Below are 25,948 nucleotides of genomic sequence, written 5' to 3'. Positions count from 1 at the left end.
CGGATTTATATTGTTGAAATGTTTCCAATCTTAGCGTAATTGTATTGTGGTGGATCCTTGTTTTATTCTTAGCCTTGGTTCATACCTGAGTTTCTTATGGTTAAGGGATTTCTTCCTCTTTAGAGTCTGTCATAGAGAGTTTAGGAATCTGTCCTACCATCCTAGAGTGTAGGAGTCTGTCCTGCCCTTGTGGAGTTTAGGAGTCCGTCCTACCCTTGAAGAGTTTAGGAGTCTGTCGTACCTCTATAGAGTTTAGGATTCTGTCCTACCTTTCTCAGAGTTAGGAGTTTGTCCTACCTTTGCAGAGTTATAGGAGTTTGTCCTACCCCTCTTTATAGAGTTAGGAGTCTGTCCAACCTCTATAGAGCATAGGAGTATGTCCTATCGTATATGAGTCAGTCTTCAGCATAGGAGTCAGTCCTTCAATCTTTCAGGAGTCTGTCCTATCATCATAGGGGTTAGGATTCTGTCGAACCTCTCATCAAGTCATGTGATTTTTATCCGCTCCTGCAAGGTATATGATGCTGTCCAACCCTTGCAGAGTCGTGATTCTGTTCATTTCCCCCGCAAAGTATTGGATGTTGTCCAACCTTTGTGGGATATCTGGAGTCTATCCTACCCATATGATGGTAGGATTCTATCCTCTTGAGTCAAAAATATTAAAAAACATCTGAAAAACCAAAAAATCTCAAAAATCTCGAGTCATTAGGAGTAGTTAGGAAAATCTGGTCCAAATTACGGATGGCTTGATCCCTAGCTGAGGGGTACGTAGGCAGCTCAGGCTTGCAGCTGGCATCCTGAGTTCAGTCACAACTTCAAAAACTTCTATAAGCTTCAATACCTTTCAAACCTTCTAAAACTATAAAAATTCTTCAAAATAACCTTACCAACAATTTTCAAAAGATCTTCCCATAGAGTTAGGAGTCTGTCCTAGGCGTTTGGGGTATCTTAGAGTTAGGAGTCTGTCCTGTTTGTGTTGATATGCTGAGTCTTGTCGTGTGAGTATCCTCAGAGTTAGGAGGCCTCGAGTCATGGTCGGTTAGACACTTAGTCGAGCCGATGGCTAGACTAGAATGCGCTTAGATAGCCCATGATTTTCCTTAGGACACATAGCCTAGTCACACATAGGGTGTAGGGCCCACCTGCATTAGTTAGGGCATATAGGGAGTCCTAAAAATTACCATTCACTTGAACTTAAGTAATAGCAAGAAGCTTTAAAAACTAGTCGAGTCTAGTTGATCGAGTCTAGGATAACGGTCCTAGAGGGTTAGGCATTGTAGTTTAGCATAGGTCGCCGAACTACGTTGACTTTGATTCTTCCCGAGGCCAGGATACGTAGGCATTGTAGTTTAGCATAGGTCGCCGAGCACATCATTTTTAGTTGTTTCGAGGCAAGATGCGGGCTACTAGCGGGGTCTTCATCACCACAACAAAGTTTAGAACCTCGGTCATATCTGGCAGTTGACTGTCAACAGCATTAAACCAGCTAAAAGCGTTGACCAAATTAGCAACGACAAAGGGAACTTGAAGCTTAGCCAACTCCAGTCCTGCACAAACTCTCATCCCTCCTTCAATGGGAAGAAACCCCTTCTCCAATCCTCCCTTACTCTCTTGTCCATTACCCCAAAACCTCTGGGGCCAAAAACAGTAGGGCTCCTCCCACAACTTGGGGTCATGGTGTACCGCGTAAATGTTCACCATCACATCTGTGCCAACCCCCACCGTCTCTCCCATCAACTTCGTCTCCTTCGCTACCTTGTGAGGCACCCCCAATGGCGCTATTGGTTTCATCCTCATTGTCTCCTTCACCACGGCTTGTAGATAGTGCAACTTACTCATATCTTCAATCCTCACCACCCTCTCTTGGTTGCAGCTTTCGTTGTTTATATTTGTAATCTCTTTGTAGAGCTTGTCTTGGATTTGCGGATTGTGAATTAGGAATGCGAGTGCCCATAGAGTAGTGGAAGCGGTGCTATCCACACCAAGAAGGAACAGTTCGAACAGGCTGAAGATCGTGACTTGTTCCGAAAAGTTTTTTGACAGGAGGAAGTGCAAGTAGGAATTTGGAGGTGGCGAGGAGAGGTGTGGGCGTATCAGTTTTTCAATGTTTAGCTTCACTTCGGTGAGCTGTTTGGAGGTTCGGTTGAGAAAAGGGATGTGCCGAGCGATCGGAAATGCATCCACGATCATGAGGCGTATGTCGCTTTCTTGCAACTGGGTTTGGGATGAGATGTTGAGAGGGCCAAGAGGGCCGTTTTGAAGGCCTCGTCGGACTGCCTGCCAATGAGAGCCGGCGTCGGAGGAAGAAATTGTGTTCCCATTTGCACTGAGAAGTGATGGGGTCGGAATCCGGGTCCGCGATCGCGCGGTGGGTAGAGAGCCTCCGCGGGGTCTGCAATCACAAACAAAGGGGTCAGGGGGGTCCGGGGTGGATCCCGGACGACCACTTCGACACCCAAGTCAGATTCTTGGCCAATCAATATAAAGAACAGCGAGAAGAGGTGAGGATTTGGTCAGGTTTACCAAGGCAAAGGCACGGGTTATTTTTTCGGAGTATGGGTGGATGGGTCGGAGGGGACTAACAGGGAGAGTGGGATTAAGCTCCCAAACTCCTCCGTTGTTCCCTTGCTTCTTTCTTTCCTTTCTTGTTGTCTTGAGGGAGATTCGACAGATCCCCTTCTTTCTTCCCTTCCTCCCCTTTTACGGGGTGGCGTGCGGACCTTTTCATCATTATGAAGAGAAAACCTTCCTTTGCAAGATTGGGCCGCTCTCCTGTTTTGCCTGCGCGCATGGTTTCGCTGGATAAACCCTTCCATAGTTTGTGATGATGAGGCTTGGACGGCGAGAAGGTGACACGTGTCGTAATCGTATGGTCTTGCCGCTTATCAGCACATTCCATCATGATGGTTAGGCTCCATTGGCGCATGGACGACACATGGCGAGATTTGGGAGTAGCGCCGTATTTATGTCCTATCAAGAAGTCTAATGGTGAATGGAATGCTACGAGCTTCATAGTCACCCGATTTGTTGACTAGCACTTCCCAAGCGAACTTGATATCGCTTACTATGATCATCGGCCACCAACTTCCTAACCAAATTGTCATCACATCGCCATGGATTTTAGCTAGTTTGGCCAGTGTGACATGGATCAAATCTCCACCATTGGATAGCTGGTGCATATTTCCGATTATCGGCAGTTTCTTCAGCCCTCCTGCCATTTCATTGCGTTTCTTGCCGGCGATATGAATAGTAATCTTGTCAACAAGAGGGAGATTGCCACAGTTGTTGTTAGGACTCCAATCCATTTCTCCATGTCTTCTTGATTTCTTGATCTTTCGCTAGATCATCTCCTTACAACTTTCTTTTATATTACGTAAGCTTACCTAACATGTAGTCCAGACATCAAACTTTTGCTAGGCAATTTTGGGGAAAGCCACCTCAATTGAATTCAAATGAACAAGACAAAATCTACCTAAAAATGACTGTCTGGCTGTTCTCTCCTTTTAAGTGACCAATTGTAGAATATTTTAATTTAAAAAGGGATATTTTAAAAATCTATATTAGCAACCCTGTTTTAAATGACCAATTGTAGAATATTTTAATTTAAAAAAATATTTTAAAAATCTATATTACAACCCTCCTTTTTTAGATGACCAATTGTATAATATTTTAATTTAAAAAAGGAGGGGGTTGTAATGTCAAAACATTGGAGACTTTAGTGTTGGAAATTTGCCTTATTTCCCACCCACTGTAGTTGGCTTGGGTGGGAAGGCAAGAGGCAAAGATAGAAACCCTCTTATTTGGGTTTCTTGGAAACAACTAAAAAGAGGAAGTGGCTTTCTTCTTTGGAGTATGGCAAAATCAAGAGAGAGAGAGAGGGGGGAAGAGGAAGAGAGAGAGAGAGAGAGAGAGAGAGAGAGAGAGAGAGAGAGAGGAAGAGTGATAGAGAGGAGAAATAGGGTTTTTCTCTTTGGTTTCTTCTTGGGTTCCTTCTTGGGTTCCTCTTTGGTTTCTTCTAGGGGCTTTCTCTTGGGTTTTTCTCTGGTTATCTCTTGGGTACGATCTTGGTTTTGAGAAGCAAGGAAAGGGTTGTGGGTTTTGGTTTAAATCCATTGTAATCCTTGTATACAGTTTTTTCTAATAGTGGAAGATCGTGTTTCTCGCCCGTGGAGTAGGCTTCGCCGAACCACGTAAATCTTCGTGTTTGTTGAATTGCTAGGCAATTTACGAAAAAGCCATCCCTCGGCTCACTTTTTAGCAGGTTTTGTCTTCTTCATTTAATTCACCTGAGGTGGCTCTTCTGTCATGCGATCAGAGCTTACGCAAAGGTTGTTGATTTAGGATTTAATGAAGAGAATGATTACTTAAAAAGTTACTTCTAATATCAATGGTCTAAGGCTGTTTTGGGTCCCACAAGGGGTAATGATGACCATTGATCTTGGGAAGATAAATAAGGTGACGAACAAGATCTTGGTCATATCCTAAACGGACATCCCTTGTGTAAGATAATGGACTACATAATCCTTTCTTGGTTGAACCCTAACTGGTATTTGTTGGATCAAGGGCCTAGGCCATCCGATCAAGTTGTTCTCAATGGCATTTTGGCACTACCTATGCCTGTAGTAAGATCAACGGATTAGATCATATACAAGAGACTGAGGTGGGCCCATGGGTATCTTTTACGAAGGTTGGTAACAATTGCGGTAACAGGATTTTGTTTTACTGCAGGACATGTACCGACGATCCTAAAATGTGCTGGTATGATTTTAATCTTTGAATTTTATGGACTGCCGGTATATATTCGCCGGTAAAAAAAAGTGGGTTTATAGCGATGGTCCCTAAAAACATGGGGTATTTAGTGTTTTTACAGGCAGACAATAAGAGCCACCGGTATATGTCCCCGGAAAATACTAAAAGAAAAAGGCATAGAAATTTAGTAATTTTATTCATTGGCGGTCTATTTATGAGTAATTTCAATTACCGGCGGTCTATTTTAGAGAGAGAGAGAGAGAGAGAGAGACTAGTTGTACCAATGTAGTACCTGTCAACAACTGGTAAATGGGGATGATCAATTTACCCTGGAAGGGGTGAATTTATCACAGCCCTAAAAATATTTTAAAAATATTATAAGCGTATATCAAAATTTGTTCCTAAAATTATAATGTTTTGTATATTAAAATATGAGGAAGTCTAACGTCAAGCGGTTAAAAGCCGCTTGAAGCAACGCGGGTTTTCTACTGGCAGTAAAACGCTTTGCTGTCATCCCCTGCTTTCCAGTACGATTAATACATTGGCAAAGAATCGGCCCTTTCCTTTTAATATAGCAATAAAATCTGCCATCAATAAAATCCTTAAATACAATGGTTTTTTTTTTTAATTAGATTTTTTTTCCCTTGAGAGCATGTTAGATTAGCCATGGGTTATTAAAATATATAGAAATGGCTATAGAAATACTTCTCTTCACTTTGGAGATGTGGACACGTCACCTAGGATCTCTATCCCATGGTGGCAGGTGGTCCATGGGTAAGTAGCATACACACTTGCTACCAATGGCTCTATTGTCATCAATCTTTTTCATATTTGTTTAGAACATGTTCTTTAAATATCACAACTATTGAATTGCCAAAATATTATTTTATTAATAAGAGCAAGTAAGGCCACTAAATCTTACATCCCACCCACCAATAGTTTATATAGTTTATTTATATTTATATTGAAAATGACATTTCCACCACTTTCTCAACATTTTAGCCCCTCTTTCTTACTAAGTTTAAAAGTCTTCGGGGGTGAGCACATCATTTTTAATTGTTACGAGGCAAGATGTGGGCTACTAGCGGGGTCTTCATCAGCACAACAAAGTTTAGAACCTCTGTCATATCTGGCAGTTCACCGTCAACAGCATTTGACCAGCTAAAAGCGTTGACCAAATTAGCAACGACAAAGGGAACTTGAAGCTTAGCCAACTCCATTCCTGCACAAACTCTCATCCCTCCTCCAAAGGGAAGAAACCCCTTCTCCACCCTTCCCTTACTCTCTCCTCTATTACCCCAAAACCTCTCGGGCCAAAAGCGGTAGGGCTCCTCCCACAACTTAGGGTCATGGTGTACTGCGTAAATGTTCACTATCACTTCCGTGCCGACCCCCAATGTCTCTCCGTTCAACTTTGTCTCCTTCGCCGTCTTGTGAGGCACCGCTAATGGTGCTATCGGTTTCATCCTCATTGTCTCCTTCACCACGGCTTGTAGATAGTGCAACTTACTCATCTCTTCAATCCTCACCACCTTCTCATGGTTGCCCCTTTCGTTGTTTATATTTGTAATCTCCTTGTAGAGCTTTTCTTGGATTTGGGGGTTGTGAATTAGGAATGAGAGTGCCCAGAGAGTAGTGGAAGCAGTGCTATCGACCCCGAGAAAGAACAATTCGAACAGGCTGAAGATAATGACTTGTTCTGGGAAGCTTTGGGAGAGGAGGAAGTGCAAGTAAGAATTCGGAGGTGGAGAGGACAGGTGTGGGCGTATCAATTTTTCAATGTTTAGCTTCACTTCGATAGCATGTTTGAATGTTCGGTTGAGAAAAGGGATGTGCCGAGCAAACGGGAATGCGTCCACGACCTGAGCATGGCTGATTAATTCGACAGCATCTTCCAATGCTTTATCCATCTCAACCACGAACGATTCATCTCTAAAATTAGGCCCAAAACAAAGGCGACCCAATAGTCGGATCGTCGTTCGCCTTATATGACAGAATGGTTCGACAATGCCGGAATTCCGGTCCGCTTCGTCATTCATGTTTTGGATCATGAGACGTATGTCGCCTTCTTGCAACCGGGTTTGGGATGAGATGTTGAGAGGGCCGAGAGGGCCATTCTGGAGGCCTCGACGGAGGGAGTGCCAGTGAGAGCCGGCGTCGGAGGAAACAATTGAATTTGCAGTGAAAATTTTTGGAATGAATGGCACACCACGAGCGGCATAGTCGCCCGATTTGTTCACTAGCACTTCCCAGGCAAGCTCATTATCGCTTACTATGATCGTCGGACACCAGCTTCCTAACCAGATTGTCATCACATTGCCGTGGATTCGGGCTAGTTTGGCCAAGGTGACATGCATCAAATCGCCACCTTTGGATAGCTGGTGCATATTTCCGATTATCGGCAATTTCTTCGGCCCTTTTGGCCATTTCATTGCCTTTTTCGCCAGTGATCTGAATAGTAATCTTGTCAACAATAGGGAGATTGCCACAGTTGTGGCCAGGACTGCAATCCATTTCTCCATGTCTTGTTGGTTTCTTGACCTTCTCTATTGCATCTTCTCCCGACCTCCTTTTATAGTACCTATTCTACGAAAATGGCATCACCCATATTGGTGGGCCCGATGCCAGTGGGTGAGATGGTCTCCAAGTGTGAGTCACGCCTTCTCTAGAAAGTCTTGGTCGGCCTCAGCCTAAAATATTTTGCTAGGCAATTTTGAGGAAAGCCACGTGCGGCTAACTTTTGCAGGAGAGAACAGCCACATCTGATGAATTCAAATGAATAAGACAAAATCTACTTAAAAGTAAGCATGGCTCTTCTCTCTCTCTCTTTAAATGGCCAATTATAGAAGCATTTAAGCTAATAAAGAGGGTTGGGTATATCAAAACATGGGATTTGCTAGAGTTCATCACAGAAGGCATTTCGTTGATCGTCTGTTGCATCTAACAGCAGCCACAGAGGCTCATTTTTCAGCAGATTTTGTTTTCTTTCATGAGGTGGCTGCGGTCAGATGCAACAGTCCATCCGCAAAATGCCTTCTGCGTTGGACGCTAGCAAATTCTCTCTTGCAAAAGGTGAGCCGCGGAGCTTAAACAAAGGTTGTTTTAGGTAACACTTTAGTGTCATGTGTGTAGTATATATTTTTCTATACTCAAGGGTGGTAGGTCAAAGCATGTATAGTTATAAACTTATAATACATAGTGAAATATTTGCTTACCTATTTTCCGTACTAATTAAATTCATATCACTTTTCTTGGTACATATTTTATGTAGTAAAGACAGAGTTTTTCGCGTGCCATCAATATATAAATGGGAGTTGGTGGTATAGGTATTTGCCAACCACTTAGTTACAACCTTATCTGAATGATTAAAATTTTTTGAAAAAAAGGCCAAAATTTTTATACCCTTTTTTAAAAATAAATGCTATAATGAAGAGCAACCTTTCAAAAACTAGCCGCAAGGGCGCCTCCATTGGATCATTTTAACATTTTTCAATGCCATTATAAATGCATATTGGTGATTTAGATCCAATAGAGGTGTCCTTGCTGCTGGTTTTTGCAAGGGAGCCCTTCAATTTAGCACCCCATAAAAATCTAGAATTTTTTGAACCAAATGACAAAATTTCTAATCAAACCTTAATTGTTAGAATTAAACATGAATTTGACTAATAATTGGTTAATTTCTGGTACTTTATTTGTATGTCTTGTGAAAATTTTGAAGTTAGTAGAAAAGGTGTTTAGTGAAATCTGAACTCACTTCATAATCTAGCAAATACAAGATGCACTTGACCAACTTCCCTCGCATTTGGCATGTCTTATTTAGAAAAATAACTTACATAGTTACATGTTAATATAAAACTAGTAGGACCTTGTAATGCATGGATTGGTTAGAACTTAGATAGATAAAATAGTCGAAAAAAATATTGAAAGACAAATAAAATCAAGAGCAACTTGTTATATCCACCTCTTCCAAAAAGCCTAGATTAACCATACCGATCGATTTACCCAAATTCCCATACACAGTTTATTTTTTTCACAAGTATGCTAAACTGAAGGGCGGGCCCATTGGGTATCTCACCAAAGTCCATTTATAATGGCAGGAAAAAATATGAAATTAAAGAAATAATAAATGCACTATAGTAAGATGGTCTAATAGGGCGTCCTTTGTAGCTTGTTTTTTCAAGGGCGCACTTAAGTTTAGCATCTTTTTTTTTTATTAATATCTAAAGCCCCATATAGCTTCTTTTTTCCGGTCAAAAGCTGATCTCTAGCACTTTATCTTGGTAAAGCCTCTCTCTCTCTCTCTCTCTCTCTCTCTCTCTCACACACACACACACACACTTCATGCTTTTGCCCATACCTCTTTTTACTCTATCAACTTGGCACGAGTCACTTCTTCTCACTGGAGCATCCAAAGGCCTATATTGGATTTGCCCAAATCATCCTAAGCGGTGCTCTTCATCTTCTCCTTAATTGGTGCCACCCCCACCTTTTAACAAATGTCTTCATTTTTAATTCGATCTAACCTTGTGTAGCCACACATCTATCTAAGCATTCGCATCTCTGCTACAATCATCTTATGCACATGCTGCTTCTTGGTGGCCCAACATTTTGAGCCGTACAGCATGGCTGGCCTCACAGCTGTCTTACAAAACTTTCCCTTCAACTTAGTAGGTATTTTACAATCGCACAGAACTCATGAAGCATGCTTCCACTTCAATCAACCTGCTCTTATTCTATGGTTAACATCCTCTTCAATCTCTCCTTCCTTATGTAGGATTGAGCCAAGATAGCAAAAGATATCCCTTTTAGGTACAACCTGTCCAGTCCTATTTACTACATTCTTGCTTCGCCCCCTTACATTACTAAAGTTGCACTCCATATACTCTATCTTAGTCCTGCTCAATCTAAACCTATGGATTCCAAAGTAGTTCTCCTTAACTCTAAATTAGCATTAACTCCTACTTTGATTTTTTCAATTAATACTATATCATCTACAAATAACATACACTACGACACCTAGTCTTGGATACCCTCCGTAACTTTATTCATAACTAGAGTAAAAAGATAAGGGCTTAGTGCTGATCCTTGGTGCAGTCCTATTGTAATTGGAAACTCACTAAATGTGTCATCCGTAGTTCTGACACTAGTTGTTGCTCCATCATACATATCCTTAATCATATCAACATATTTAGTAGGCTTTTTTCCCTTTTAAGGACCCACCACATAACACTCATGGGAACCCTATCATATCCTTTCTCCAAATCAATGAAAACTATATGAAAGTTGAAATCCCAAAGGGCAACACACAAGAGGGGGTGAATTGGGTGTTTAAAATTTTTTCTACTTACAAAGCTAGTTAGTTCCAACCTTTGTTCAAGATTATATTCAAATAGAAAATGAAAAGAGATTACCAATCACACCACAAGAGAGAGGAGAGGAAGCAAGAAGACTACACGGCGATTTTATAGTGGTTTGGTCACAACTTGACCTACTCCACTACCCAAGTACTTGGTCTTTCTTTGGGATTTTCTCCACTACGGTGAGACTCCTCAATGCCGCCTCACAAAGCGTTTACAAACGATCACCTCCTCCACAAGGGAACACAACCTTATTTACAATCCGCCTCCGAGGACGTTCTTCTTCGTTGCACCACCGCCTTGAAGAAAGAAATTCCTCTTTGCAACCCCAAATACAATAAAGAAAAGAAAATAGGGAATGAAAAGTTCTCAAGCCTCTTTAAGGCATATACAACTCTCAAGCTCACAATATTCTCCTAATGATTGAAACTAAATGCTTGGGAAGATTCTCTTGGCAAGAAATTAATGCAAGTTTAAATGCACAAGAGGTTTGAATAAGGATCCTTTTGATTTCAAAGATTGAAGCTCTAGGGTTTGAAAGATAAATGCTCAAAAGGTGTAAAATGAAGTCTTTGATGGTGTTTAAATAACCCTAGTTCATTTGGGACCCTTCAAGGGCAAAACCGTAACAAAACTGGGTAGATGCACCTACCCACTACAGGCTCCAACGGCTCTCTAGCCGAACCGGCGCGGTCGACCGGGGCATCCGTGGTCGCAACTGAGGGCAATTTGTTTGAACAATTTTGGCTCGAAAAATAAGGTGCGGTTGACCGGCTCATCGCGGTCGCCCGTTAAGGGCAATCAGTTTGAAAAAAAATTATTTTGCCTTTGAAACATTCCACGATTGACCGGGGGGGTTGCGGCCGTCCTCCGAGACCAACCTGGATGTGTTCTGGATTTCCAGAAAACAGATCCGAGGTCGATCAGATTTGCCCGGTCGACCGGCCCGTTAAAATTCGAGATGCCATGGATTTTCAGGTACCATCTCGCGGTCGCCCGGCATAGCCCAGTCGACCGGCCCTGCTTTAAAAAACTGTTTTAAAATATTTTGTGCAGGGGACTTTGGGCCTTGGTCTTTGGGCTTTAAACATGTGTTTTCAAATACATTAATGCACTTAGAAACCATGGCAGTTGAGATCAAACAAGAAATCCACAAAACCATGGCAGTTAAGATCAAACAAGAAATCCACAAAAAAATATAAAAAAGAGGGAAAGAGGAGAAAAGGAGGAGGAATACCTGGAGAAGACGAGTGCTAGCAGTGGAGACGAATGGAGAAATCCAAGCCCAGCTGCTGTAGTTGCAGACGAGAGGGAGAAGACGAGGGGAGAAACGAGTTAGGGCTCCGTTTCTACTTCTTTGTTTTTTTGCTTTTTCGCAAAAAACCTCGCGTGATCCCTCGGAAGATAACTCGTTTCCGATACTTTGGCTCGGATTTTGGAAGGCGGAAATGACGAGGCCACGACGGATTTTAGGGATTCCACGTCACAAGGCCCATTTCCATGCGCTTTCTTTATGCGGGCAACAAAACAACCATTTTGCGCGTTTCTACAGAAACTGGGCACTTTTTCCTTTCCGTTTCCGTTTCAACGGTGCAACCGAACAGAGCCTTAGGCTTTGTTTCTTTCGACATAAAATGGGCATAAAACAGACTTTATGCCCACTTTTACATTTCAGAATGGCTCATTTGTCTTACACTTTAGAAAAAAGATGAGATTCTCTCAAAACCTTTAGTCATAGAGGATTCATGGTCTTTCTTTTCTGTTAATTTGTTATCAAGAAGGAAAAATGCTATAGCTATTAACTAAAAAGCTTTGATATCTTCTCTTCTGCAGTTCTACGATCACTTCTTCGATTGGGGGCTTAAGGATCAGATCAGTATGTTAGTTTCAATCAGATCCAGAAATGGCATTCGACCAAATAGCTCATTGCGCATCATAGACTCCGATCCTGACCTCTATTTGGCTGCGATCGATGAGAAAATCATTGCCAAGATCGGGCCAAGGTATTCTGTTAACAACCTTGTTCCCTCCAACTTCCACATCGCTACGTCTGGGAACCATTACTGTGTTTGGGAGAAAACTCAGTGATTCCCAGAAACTCTCTCTACTTACTATCAATTGGTTTAAGCCATCTTCATATTCAGTTGTGTGATTTTAAGCATGCCTTGGTCATGTAACGCGTTTTCTTGGTTTTGCTATGCCCACTCTCTTCAATGGCCATATATAATATTCCTTATTTATTCATCTTCCAACTATGAAATATCTGATGGTCATTTCATTGAATTATAATTGCAAAGAAGGCCAAGTTCAGTCCTTGGATCCCATGATGGGAAGTGATCAAGAAACTCCCCTGAGAATTAACCTTCTTGATGTTCTTGAACAGAGATGGGGTTTTTTTTTTTTTTTTGAATGGTAACAGAGATAGGTTAATACCCTGAATTTGGCCTCAATCCTAGCCATGAGATGCTCACTCTATATTAAGGAATGAAGAAACTGGATTCCATCTTTTCTACTCCTACCCATGTTCTTTTTTCAAAGATAACAGAGCATCGCAGATCCGAATGCTTTACCTGTTGGTTGGATTTGCAAGTAGAAAACCTGGAACCAAGGACACTTTGTAAGTTTTCGAGAGGAAGGGGCTTAATCCCAAAATAGGCTTGTCTAGAATAGATAGACTCCAAAATTGGGTAGGAGTAGAAAAGATGGAATTCAGTTTCTTTATTACTTTTAAAGAATGAGTATCTTGGGGCCAGCTTGGAATTCTTTGATTTGAGCCTTAGATCTGTATGGGAATGATTGAGAAGAGCTCCCCAATAAATGAAGCCCCTAATGGGGATGAAACTGCTCCAAACGAACTCATGCCACCAAAGTTTAGATGCTTGGAACCTCATTAAGTTATAAGTTTGCTGAACAAATAAGGTATCTCCTTGAGCATTAGACCAAACAAGGAGATCAAAGCAGAGAATTTCATGGTGGAGGCGTTCGAGTGCAAGCTCTAGAAGACTGACCAACCCAGTTCTATAACCATTACTGATTAACCAATGAGCAATCTCAAAGACATGATCTAAAAGATACGATCATACATATATCACCAATTTTTTTATCCTTGATGCAGGGGAGGATCTTTCCATATCGACTAATTATGAAAATATTTTTTCTCTAATGAGTTGAGCTGCAAGGGAATTAGAGTTCATTGCTCTCTATTCTAGCTTCATGAATCCCGCTAACATCAGAAATCATAAGAATTCACAAACCCCCAAAGGTCATTGGGTCTTGCACCACTTGCTAAGCCAAAGAGATTTAAGGCCTTTTTTGCAAGGCCATAAGAAACAGCGAGTTTAAAACTTTTGCCCACATGGCCTGCTTAGGTCTTAAATCCCAGATCTTTATTATTAGCATACATTAATGTCGTCAATCAATGTCAAATTCCTTTACACCTATTCTATTCGATGAAGTTATAATGAAGAGTAGCACGGGTAGAGGAAGCTCTGACACCAAATAATGTAGGGAAGTCATGCGAAGCAGAAGCTTTGATACCAAATAACACAGAGTAATGATGCGAAGCATAAGTTTAAAGGTGTTAATAGAGAGAAAGGAAAGGAAGAGGGTAGTTAGAATGGTTGAAAGGTGATGGAGGTGCATGTCGCACGATCACAAAGATCAACGGTTACATCCCTATTTTCCACTATCTGTCCCAGCGTTAAAAGGGCTATGAAAAGGGCACAATTTTTATCAATCTTATGATGGAGGGTAAGGTGGTTGAACTAGGAAAGGATTTGATTGAATTAATGAGGAATTAGTGAAGGTAGAAGAGGTTTCTTGGGGTGGTTAAGGAATATGGAGGTTCTTGGTTTGTTGAGGTGGTTAAAGGTTTTGGAGTAGTTAAAGATTGGTTTAATATGAAGATGAAAGTCCCCTACATTTAGGGGAAAAGGTGAAGCTTGCGGGTTTGGGTTAAAACAAGAAATTCTCAGGGTCTAGTGTCCGAAAATTAAAAGATACAGGGAAGTTTCTGCTGTAAACTCTCAGGAAATTCACAACCTCTATAGCTCTAGGTTTGCTGAAGTCCAGGGATAAATTAAGTAGCAAATTCACAAATATTCACTCCTTAATCCCAGATCTTGCTGAAACTTTTGTGAAGCTGGGAATTCTTAGATTTCAAACAGCCAAGAACACTAGGGAAATACAAGAGCCTTTGTAGCAAAATTCTGTTATCATTGTCTTTGGATTCAGTACTCTTTAATAATCAGCAGGCTCATAACTGGATTTAATTCTCAGACCAGTCTTCAAGAATTGCAGGAATTTTGGTCTTTCAGAGGGCCATAAAACTTCAATTGAACTAGTTTTTAAAGCTGAATCCCGTCCACATTAACATAGGGAACCTAAGCAACAAACAAAATCTAAGAGAAATTCATAAAATCCTCAGATTTGGAATTCAATTTCCTCTTAAGCACAATCCCTTCAATCGAAGTTAAGATCTCTGAGGATTCGACCAAATAACATTTCCACTGGATTACTTAGAGATATTTATAGATTTATGAGTAGGATGTTTCAAATGAGGAGTAGGTTTACTTTAGGCTGGAGGTTGAGATGGTCGACCAAGATGGGTATGGTAGCAGGTTCACAATTCTTAACTCTGCTGTCATGTGTTTGAGACCTTCAATCTCATTCAAACAAGGAATAGGCTTACTTTAGGCTGGAGTTGTTTGGGAATTTTATCCTAATTGTCAATTTTTCTGGACGAAAAGTTTTTGTTCTTTGTGAGAAGAATTCTTATGTTACATCTGAAAAGGATCACTTGTGTTGCACTTATATTGTGGTAAAATTTGCATTGTAGTGCATGCTTCAGTTAATGTTTCAATTCCTCTCTGCAACCTCAGATTTGGAAGTGATTGTTAAACCATAAGTTTGTGAACAGTTATGTCGAAAAATCTTCTGTTTTGAATTAAATGGTGGCTACTTCTATAGCTTGTAGTATTGGATTTTGAATTTCATTTCAAGTATCTTTGCAATCTCATATCCATTTTCCACTTAGTTCTAGGGAGCAACAAAAGTTTCTGAGTTTTGGAATTGAATTTGGGACTCTAATGTTATCATCTCTCTGTAATTCCTCTGTTTCCTCTGTCCAAGGCACCTCCAAATTCGGTGTTGAATTTGGCTTTTGATACTGTCCAAGCTGAAAATATGAATAGTAAAAATATGAATAGTTTTTTTGAATTATCAGGTGGGAAATTTAGTGTAAATGGAATTGTATTGCTCTCTGAAGTTCCTGACAATGTTTCCTTTAGTAGCTTTTCTTCTCTGTCAAAGTTCTGACGCACCAGTTCCCCACTTTCAGACAGTTAACTCTAGATCACACTAGGGTGTGTTCCTCGGATTCAATCAGGAGGAGCCATCTGATAGGTTGATGAACTCCTTGGGTAAGTTTAGCAGTAGAAACTTTGTGAGTGTCATCGGATTTAAGACAGGTGGTCTACAATGTGCGTAGGGAATTGCCAGTCAGATTTGCAAATGGAGACACAATGGGTGCTTCTAGATGTCCTCTAATTAAGGTCATCTGTTCTGATCCTTCCCTTAATTGAAGGGAAGTTCAGGTCTTCCCTTCTTCTAGGTACTGATGGGCATGTCATGCTATGTGCTGAAAGTGTCTAGTGTTAAGTAAGAGACATCTTTCAATGAAATTGATTAAGTTCACATAGGTGACAATCCTTACAACTCAATGAAGGAAAGCTTATAGTGCTGTTAGGGTCCCTCTCAAGACATTTATGCTATTAGAAGAGAATTCAGCCCCTTCTCTGATAGACAAGCTTGGTTGGTGCATATGGAGTATCAGTCTAGATAGTGAGAGTCCATTTGAAGATACGAAGAACTTTGTCTTGGGAGGAACACTGATGACTTCTAGGTTTTATAGGTTTGAGGAATGTGAGAAGTTCAGGAGGTACAAAGGGGGAACTATGTTGGGTCCCTAGGCCCGATCATTTGATCCCAAGAGACTGAAGATACTAATCTCCAAAGCCACTGAGCTTGAGCAAGCTGAGAAGGATTGCGACAAGGCAATACAAGATGGGGTCACTATGGCTTGGATGATATCTAAGTGTGGCATGCTTTATGTAGTGCTTGGGGTGGTGTTAGGCCAGGTACTGCCCATCTCAATTCAAAGGTAATCCCAATCACCATCTCTCCTAGTCTTGATGGCACAATGAATGATCTTGCTGTTGTGAAGATTGTTGAAGGTGGCATTGGTCTAGTTCATCCTGACCAAGACACTGATATCTGTGACTCGATGCATTCTTATCTTTCAAAATTGGAAAGTACAGGAGTGCTTCTTATCTTTCAAAATTGGATCTAGTGTCATGGCCAAAGTGCTTCTTGATGTAATCAGTTTCGAGACTCAGAAATAAATTATAGGGCACTACAGGGTTTGATTGACCTTCTACTAGAATGTGATAAGAAAACAGATCAGGGAGTTTATTCGTTGTTGTGACACATGCCAACAACATAAGACCGAGAATGTGTTCCAAGGAGGACTGTTACAACCATTGCCAATTCCCACGCAGGTTTGGGCGGGTATATCTGTGGACTTTATTGACAGATATCCATGGGAAGGTCAACAATTTAGGTTGTGGTCGACCAATTCTCTGAATATGCTCATTTCATTCTCATTTTACACCCTTATACAACTTACATTATGTCGCAATCCATTGTGTCTGATCGTGATCCAACGTTCACAAGTGCCTTTTGGAATGAGATATTTCGGTTGGTTGAAAGGGACTGATTTCAACTTCAATTCTCCACACCATCTGCAAACCGTTGGTCAAACGGAGGTAGTAAATCAATGGTCGAAATGTATTTACGGTGTTTCACCAGTTCCTGTCCTAAGGAATGAGTGAAATGGGTCCATGTGCTGATCCACTCTTCTACCAAGAAGTCCCAAGTCAGAATCACGTATAGGAGATACCCACAGACATTGTTATCATACATTTCTGGCATGACACAAAGTTGAGAATGCTCACAAAGAACTCTAGAAAAGGACCAAATACTAAAAGAACTTCGTAGAACATGATTATGAGGATGCCTAAGTTAAGAAAGAAAAGAAAGAAGAACTAGAGCTATTTGAACAACATGACCAACTTTGGCATGTACTGTCTTACCAATTACTGGATAAGGAGTCAAAGAAACTACTGCTACTAGAACAACAATAAACATAATTTTGTTTCAATTCAATGCATCTAGGTAAGAACTAAGAACAAGGGGAATAATATCACTCTTTTGTGAAAGTGCCCCACCCACAGTTTGACCAATAAAATCTCCTTTCTCGATTCTGATCTCAGCCCCAAACATCGTACCGATCATTTAGCAGCCTCCAAACAGCCTATCCGTTGCATTTTGATTCAGAGCCTCATCAGATCTATTTTTCTACATGCCCTAACTCTCATAAAGACTTATAGGCGATCATCTATCGCCTTCCGGAAGAATGCCAAACTGTCACCATGTTTTTATGGGCCTTTCCAAGTTTTACAATGTACTGGGGCTGTAGCATATAAGTTTATTTACCACTTGGTGTCGTCATCCATCCAGTTTTTCATCTGTCTTACATTAAGGAGCAACTCGGTACGAAGGATCAAGTTCAAGCATCTCTTCCGGTTTTGCACGATGAGTGTGATCATTCCGCAAGAGTTTCTCGATCAGCGAACAAGAAAGCATAAACAAGAGGTGTCGATCCATTGGCAAGGACTCTCTCCTGCTGATGCCACATTGGAAAATATCGAAGAAATGCGGCTACGTTCGACAGATTTGGCCCTTGAGGGCAAGGGCAAACTTTAGATGGGTGGACTTGTTACAGGCACAGGTTATCCTCTTAGATATCCACATGTGCATATCTTAATAAGGCTATGACTTACCCAAGTTATTAGTTGGAGTAATTCTAGGGATTTTATGTGGGTGGATTAGTAGCCAGGTTACTAGTTGGAATGATTTTAGAGATTACTTGGTTATTTTATTGGAGTAGTTTTGAACAATTAGTGTAGGGGCAGAAGCCAGGTGTGTCGTAATAATGAGACGTGGGGAAGCTGTTCCAAAAGATTTTCAAAGGGGGAAAAAAGCTGTACCAAAGAAACAAACGAAGTACAAACAATTGATGATTCTTGAGATGATAAAATTGGGTTAATTTGGTAACAACTCCAGGGTCAGAGATAAGTCTGAATTAGCTCTGGACTAACCCGAAAATGTGCCTCACATACACCCTGGCTACCAATTCAATAGGTATGCATCTATCAATCTTGGATGGCTGTGATACTCTCTGTGAGTTGAAAAGAAAATTCTGTGAAAAGGGATTCCCAACTGCTTGTATTAGGCTGCCATGGGTTGAGTTCAGAGGACAGGTTTTCCCACTAAATTGAATTTAGGGCTTAGGTAACTCTCGGTCAAGGAGCTTGATTACCCAAACACCCACTATTTCAAGACCCTTTGACTATACTGAAATTGTTTTGCCAATTTAAGGTTCTGGAGTGGCTCTCCTAGTTGAAAGAGAGGACTTGTGTGGGATGGGAATATGGTCGTTCTCAGGCCTGAATAGAGTGTGGGCTGAAAAGAGCATTTAAACGAACACTTTGTCTTCAATAGATGAACCACAAAACAAGCGAGGGGAGAGGATGACCGGCCTCTTATGGGAATGATGTTCGGTTATTTGCAATGGTGGGGATACCTTCCTTTGAATCTCTTTGGGTTCAACCCAAGATCAAAACAATTGCAATGAAATTCGTTGGTGCCAGATTAATTGGAATTCCGCTCTCAGATATAATAGCACTATTTAAATCTGGGTCTATGCAATTCGCATTATCTTGAGGATTAATGTGGAGAGGCAGTGAAGGACCTACCACAGACTAGGCTCCATTATACTCAATGAAAATGAATTGAACGAAAAGGCACTGCATCAATCTATGTAATTCCCTACATATCAATTTTATACATTAAGAAATTGCATAAATTCCACAAGGATAAAGAAAAATACTCACTGATCACAAGAACAGATGTAAGAACATATGTAGGAGATTAGTCAAAAAGCTACCACTCTAGCCTGCAATGACAAGTCACATGCCAAATCGGAACTAGGGTCTTTATATTGCTCTCTTGCCTTGTTTTTGAAGCCGCTCGGAGCGCCGGACTCTCTTCGGGCGGTCCATTTGACGCTGGTGTTCTTCTGCAATTCCATCGTCAGTAGCACCGGGTGTCACTACATCAAAAATGGATATAGTGAGTTATCATAAGTCTTTTAAGTGTAGCTTGACTTCTGTTTTTTTTTTTTACCTGGAATTTTGCACTGAGGTCCCGGGACGGACCCGATAATTTTATTAGAAAAATCCAAAGAACAAGGCCCATACATGCTTACAAAACAATGAGGACATGTACGTCTAAAGCTTACTCAAAAGCAAGAAACGAGATCAACCCTTAAGATGGAGACTAGGGATCCCCACGGTATCGCATCTCATTGCTCCTTTTGCCTCTTTAGGGAGATCACTCCAAAAGAAGAAATGCTGATTGGTCTGACTTTGGCATGCTTCATTGGCCAAAGCATCTACAACTTGATTGCCCTTTCGATATTCATGAGAAATAGTGGGGGTAAGCTCTTGCATAAGGGAGGAAATACATGTCTACTAGCACTTTGCTATCAAATTCAATCTTAAGTTGTTTTATATCCAGAGACTTAGCAAGTCTTAATCCTTCTAGAAGGGCCAGTGGCGGAGCCAGGGGGCAATTGTAACACCCCCCCCGGCGGGGATTTTTGCCGAATTTTTTTTCTTTGATATTTTTTCCTAAAAGTTTGCCCCTCTTTAATTTCAAAATCCCGTCTTTGAAGTGCTATCCATTCGAGTTTATTGCTAACCACAATTGTTTCCAAAATCGCTACTTTTAAGGCATTTTTAAAGCATTTAAGTTCTTCTTTAGTGCATCCCTTATAACAACTTTCGCCTCTATTTTCAAATGCCTATTTTTAAGGCATGTTTACGACATTCTCTCTAACCAGGCTTTTTTTCCCATTCGCTAGGTTCACATGTTTGATTGGGAGGCATTTAACTGCCTATTTTTGAGGCATTTATATTGTTTTTTGCTGCCACATAGATTAAGATGATACAAAAAGTACAGTGGGCACGCTTCATAGGATGATCCAAACGGACTAAACCGTTCATTTGTCAGGCCACAACATAAATAGGTTTTCCCCGTAAAGAATCTCCATAGGATACCCTAACCCTCCCATTTGTAGAGGGACTGCCCATTATGGAAAACTTTATAAATTGGAGAGTTAGGATATGGGGTACACCCTATTTACTTTGTGGCCTAACTCAACAAAAAAAGCGGTTTGAATCATCTTATGAAGTGCGCCTGACCGTACTTCTTGAAAAATACTGGACTTCAACCCCACGGCCCACACAACACATAAAATCTCCCCTTTCCTATTCATGAATCCTATTTCTATGTTCCAATTTTCTTTTTCTTTTTTAAAATGTCATAACTAAAAACTCAAAGTAATTATTACAATACCAAGCTAAACAAAAGAAAATTAGAGTGTTTTCATTACTAAATGGGGTGGTCAAATAAATATGAATGGTATTTTTTCAAAATAAAAATAAAAAACAATTTGAATTGAAATTTATGTCAATTTTTTATCTTTTTTTATAATAATGTATTAATCATCATATAACCATCATTCTCTGCCCACCCTAGAGCAAATTCCTAGCTCCGCCCCTGAGAAGGGCCCTGCCTTCTGCTTGCATATTGGATCCTTCACCATAAATGTGAGAATGCCATACACATCTTTGCTTTATCACTTCTAATAATGCCCCCTCCGCCCGACTTTTCTAGATTACCTTTAGATGCTCCATCAACATTTAGCTTGAACCTTCCTATTTATGGCCTCCTCCACTGAATAAGACTAATTTTATTGCCTTTGTGATATTGGGGAGTAATATCCAACCATCTTAGAACTTCACATTCAAAACTGTTATTGGGATGTAATGTAAATTTCTTACATATGCTGTGATCCATTCTTTGACTTTCCAAATAATGTAATTAGCACTCTTGGCTTTCCCTTCCCATCTCCTTACTCACCTTTCTTTCCGTAGCTCCCACATGATGAACATGGGAATGCTTCTCACAATGACTCCCATGTTCTTGTATCTTTTTTTTCTTTGCCATGCGAAACCATATCATGGCTCTATGAAGTGCTGTATAGCAAATATCACAATCGATCTGAAATATTACCGCAAAAGCCTTCCATACTTCAATTGCCATGTCACCGCATACAAACAAGTGATTTGTGTCTTCTTCTTTGGGTGCTTGCAACAATTACACATAGATGCGAAAGGGATATGAGCACTTTTTACTCTGGCATCTACACTTATTGCTTCCTTGAATGTCTTCCAGATATGAACACTAATTTTGGGAGGGATTTCATCCCATATATAAGTCGCCCATTCGATAGTTGAACTTGACTCACGCACAACTTTCCATGCCGTCTTAGGCTGAAATTTTTCACATTTGGATGGGCTCCATACCAACATATCTTTGCTACCATTTAAAGGAATATGAGTGCTGAGAATATGTGTGCATACCTGGGGAGGAAGGAGGTTCCTCACTTGGCTCAAATTCCAGTTTTTTTATTATTATCAAGAAGTTCCAAAAACCTTGGTATTAATATTGATCCCTATTCTGTTGTCTATATATTCAATGAGGGGCTGATGTCCTATCCATTAATTAGCCCAAAAAAGAATTTGTCCATGCCCTACAAGCCATCTACTACTTTCTAGCCATTTTCCTTTGATTCCTAGTATGTCTCTCCATTGCCTAGATGTTGTCTTTCTAATAGGCACAACATTTAGATGACTATCTTTGGTGTAGATAGAGTTCATGAATTTGCTACAAAGGGTAGTGTTCTCATGGAGCTTATGAAATGATTTTAGCTTGTAAGCAATACAATAATCATACAACGATTTTGTTCCTAGGCCTCCTTCCTTCTTAGGTTTGCATATGTCACTCCAAGATACCCAATGATGCTTTCTTCCAAATTCTGAATGACCCCACCAAAAATTGGCCATGATACTATTTATTCTTTTGATGACTGTTTTAGGTGGGCTTAATGCTGCCAAAATGTACAAGGGCACACTAGACAGAACATGGTTGATAAGAATGAGCTTTCCTCCATTGGATAGAAGTTTGGCGTTCCATCCCTCCACTTTTTTCTGAACTTTTCCTATCAACTTATCAAAGTATTCTATCTTCATTCTTCCCTTGAAAATGGGAGCTCCAAGATAATAGATGGGACCGTCCTTATGGGAAAAACCTGTGGCATTGGCAATAATCCTTTGTCTAGATATAGATGCCTTATGAGTGTAGCTTGACTTTAGGAAGTAGTTATGTTGAGATTTTAAAGCCCGTATAGTGAGTTATCAGAAGTCTTTGAGTGTTGCTTGACTTTAGGAAGTTCATTATGTTGAGATTTTAAAGCCTTTATAGGTGGGATCACTATGTATTTTGAGTAATGTGTGAATTAATGAATGAAAAGTCTTTGTCGGTAATTTTCCCGCAAAGCAAACCTGTTCATAGCTTTCTCTGTTATTTCAATCTTTCTATCTTCAATCTCTCTACATCCTACCCCATTAGCCTTTTACATCATTCAACAAAGCCCTACGGCCCTACGGGATTAGAAGGGAAAGCATCAGGGTAAAAGAACCCGAGCTGCTCAAGAGTTACATAACATAATGTGAGTATGCCTCATTTTGCCGCATCAACAGGTTACCCTAAGCTCATAAATTTTCTTTATTTGCAGAAATTAAAGTACCCTAATGGTGAAGGATAATCAAAAACAATTTATAGGCTGCCACATTCTTCTAGAGTTTGATCTATATCTATACTCGATAATGAGATGCATTGTAGTACATGATTCTATAGTTGGCTCTCCAAAGATGATTCTAACAATCGCAACTAAAAACGGATAATTCTGCATTGAACAGCCACAAATATTGACAATTGTCCATGGGAGATCCAGTGTCGCAAACCCAGTCAGTTATAATGGAAGTAAAAAAAGAACAATAGATATTATTATGTAGAACTCAGTACATTTAGCAAACTAACATTATTAGAGTTATTTCTTCTCCTACTTACCGCCTTTCCTGAAGACTTTGAGTAGAGCATCCGTAACCCGTCTTGCAATTTCAGGGCTGAATAATAACGGCAAGTTGTCAGCAATGTCCATAAACACCGGGTACCTCTTCAGAAAATTATCTCTCCTAACCAAAATCTCCCTCTCAATCTCTCCAATTTCTCTTCTCCCAACACAATTCTCCAACCAAATCCTCAGCACATCCTTCACAACAACCCCAACATGGTCACTCAACATCTCTTTCATGTCTCCATTGCAGTCTATGCGCACTAAAATGGCAGTGGGAGACATATGGCTTCGGTTATAAAGAGATGCAGAGAGGAAAGGTTGGCTTTCGGGGAGCTTCTCTAACTTCTGCGTTTGTTTTTCAAGCAGGGTGTCTTCGTAGAAGATCTGGAGGTATTCTGGATGAAGAACAAGGTCTTTCCGTGGGATCAAATCCATGATGAGAATGAGAGAATTGGGATGGTATTGGATGAATTCCACGATGAGGTGTGGGGCGTCGGTTGTGGGTTTCAGGATCGCGAACAGGGTGGTCATGTCGAGATAAACAGATTCAGATGGGAGAGAAACAGAATCAGATGGGAACTCAGACTCAAATGGGGACTCGCAATCGGAAAAGAAGTTGAGAAAAGCAGACTCAGATGGGAACTCACAATGTGTCCAATATCCCACCATGAAATCGATATCTAATAAATTAGATAAGAGACAAAATCAGAAAACTTGAACTGAATGGAAATCGATTTGTTAAAAATCAGATAGAGGAGCAGAATAAAAAAAACTTGAATTAGAATTTTTATTTGATTAGAGAGAGATTGCCAAATGGATTTGCGAGTGCCCAATCTCATGGACAAGATTAAAGATATGTGTTTGTATGGTGTTTTTTCATTTTTTCTCATTCCTTGAATCACGAACTATAGAGGAACAGAAAGAAAGAAAAAAAATTGAATTATGTTTTTTATTTGATTTGACAGAGATTGCCATACATTGGGCGGGAGTCTCGTGCATTGGACCACCCTTTTTGTTTAGACAGAGAATGCCAAAGGGCTTTGCGACGGCCCATGGAGACTAGCCAATCTCATGGACAAGATTAATGATATGGTGTTTTTTTTTTTTCTCATTCCTTGAATCGCCAACAATTTGGCGCATCATCTTGCCAAATCAGCAGCGTCTAACAACTGACTTTACTTGGGGCAATCTTTACTGCCCCAAGTGCACTTGTAATCCATTTTTTGATGAAATTGGTATCTTCATTAAAAAAATTGATTACGCAAACGGGATTTGCTAACTCGTTATTAGGGTCTGTATTGTTACACAATTTCTGGGGTTTACTAGGTGTTTTGACTGGTTTTGGGGTGTCGCATCATCTACGAGTTGTGTTTGGTGGCATGTTTAAATTTAAACTACCTGGAGACTATTTGTTTTGTCTCCCCTTTGTCTCCTTGTCTACCCATGCAAGTGGTTTTTTGCTAGTAGAGTCTTGGGATTTTGCACCTCTCTCCTCTCCCTATGTTGGTAATGACACTTCTACTCCCCCTTATTTTGGCAATGACACCTCCACACTAGGAAACTACTTCAATTGAACACCAAACGCTACTTGTCACTACTCTACGAGGAGACTACTTCATTACTTGCTATACATGTTGACTAATTCAGTTCTAATTCACCAGTACTCTACGAGGTAACTACATGCAACCACTCTCAAAACTCATGTAAAAGTATGAAAACATATGTAAAATGATTGTAAAATCAGAGAACTTGAAGTGGGTTTTTCTTCTGATGGAAACCACTCTGTATAAACTCAGAATCTCAGATAAGAGGGGAAAAAAAACTTGAATTGGGTTTTTGTTTTGAAGGTGGATAGAATATAAATAGAAAAGCAAAATCAGAAAACTTGAACATGTTGAAAATCAGTGTAAACAATCAGATAGAGGAACAGAAAAAAAAAAACTTGAATTGGGGTTCTGATTTGCTTACCCAGAGAAACAAATTAGAAAACTCGTACTGGATTGATTTTTCTTCCAATGGAAAAAAAAAATCAGATAAGAGGAACAAAAATAAAAAATATTGAATTGGGTTTTTTTATGGGCGATGGAATATAAATACCGTGGAGTCCTTTTGGCCGAGTCTGATGTCGAGGGCGCTTGTTGAGTCATTCTCGAAATAGGCGAGACCGGGGGGAATGGAAGAAGGGAGGAGTTGTGGGCCGAGATGGGTATCAATTGAGGCTAAGATATCGAGCATTAGATTGCGGTGAGAGGTGGAGACATGGGGGAATTCAATGAGTTTTGAACTCCATTTTTGGAGATTAGAGGAGGAGGTCAAGCAAGAGTTACAGCTCGTAAGACTCATCTTGTTTTGGAAGGAAGGCAAATTGGGAGGTTGGGGAATGTGGCAGAGAATTTGTAATAGTATTAATTAGTGTTAATAATCAGAGAATTTCTAGCAAAACGGGAACCATAACACAAAAAGAGACAGAGAGAGGAAGCACCAAATGTTGGGCAAAATTTTGGCTCTAATGAAATGACCAAAACACCACCTTAGTTCGTGGGTAAATTTTCAAAACAAACCTAACAAACTCTGGTGCCCCGATGTACCAAACGCACTCGGATATGCGTGTATTTTGATGCCCGGCCACCGAACTAGGATTCATGATTATTGGTCATCGATCTTCTTCCATGCTAGC

The 25,948-nt window shown here is 40.4% G+C and overlaps 1 protein-coding gene and 3 pseudogenes across 1 annotated transcript; 1 reads left to right on the top strand and 3 right to left on the bottom strand.

The window, feature by feature from the left end:
* Positions 1-1,377: 1,377 nt before the first annotated feature.
* Positions 1,378-3,305, bottom strand: LOC143861558 ((S)-canadine synthase pseudogene; annotated as a pseudogene).
* A 2,314-nt stretch (positions 3,306-5,619) lies between these two features.
* On the bottom strand, positions 5,620-7,307 carry LOC143862583 ((S)-canadine synthase pseudogene; annotated as a pseudogene).
* Positions 7,308-7,333: 26 nt separating this feature from the next.
* LOC143861557 (stachyose synthase pseudogene) lies at positions 7,334-16,455 on the top strand (annotated as a pseudogene).
* A 2,574-nt stretch (positions 16,456-19,029) lies between these two features.
* On the bottom strand, positions 19,030-25,684 carry LOC143862218 (red chlorophyll catabolite reductase-like). Its single transcript, XM_077373225.1, has 3 exons — positions 25,369-25,684; positions 23,265-23,949; positions 19,030-19,338 (listed from the first exon to the last, which is right to left on the bottom strand). Exons 1-3 carry the CDS (start codon positions 25,612-25,614, stop codon positions 19,223-19,225), a joined length of 1,047 nt encoding a protein of 348 aa, XP_077229340.1. The 5' UTR covers positions 25,615-25,684; the 3' UTR covers positions 19,030-19,222.
* Positions 25,685-25,948: the final 264 nt, after the last annotated feature.

Source organism: Tasmannia lanceolata, unplaced genomic scaffold, assembly GCF_043159265.1.
Source record: "Tasmannia lanceolata isolate RefF3 unplaced genomic scaffold, GAP_Taslan_0.1 ptg000037l, whole genome shotgun sequence".
In the NCBI taxonomy this organism is placed as follows: Eukaryota; Viridiplantae; Streptophyta; class Magnoliopsida; order Canellales; family Winteraceae; genus Tasmannia; species Tasmannia lanceolata.
Note: the sequence above shows the minus strand (reverse complement) of the source record. Positions and strands in the feature narration are given on the sequence as shown.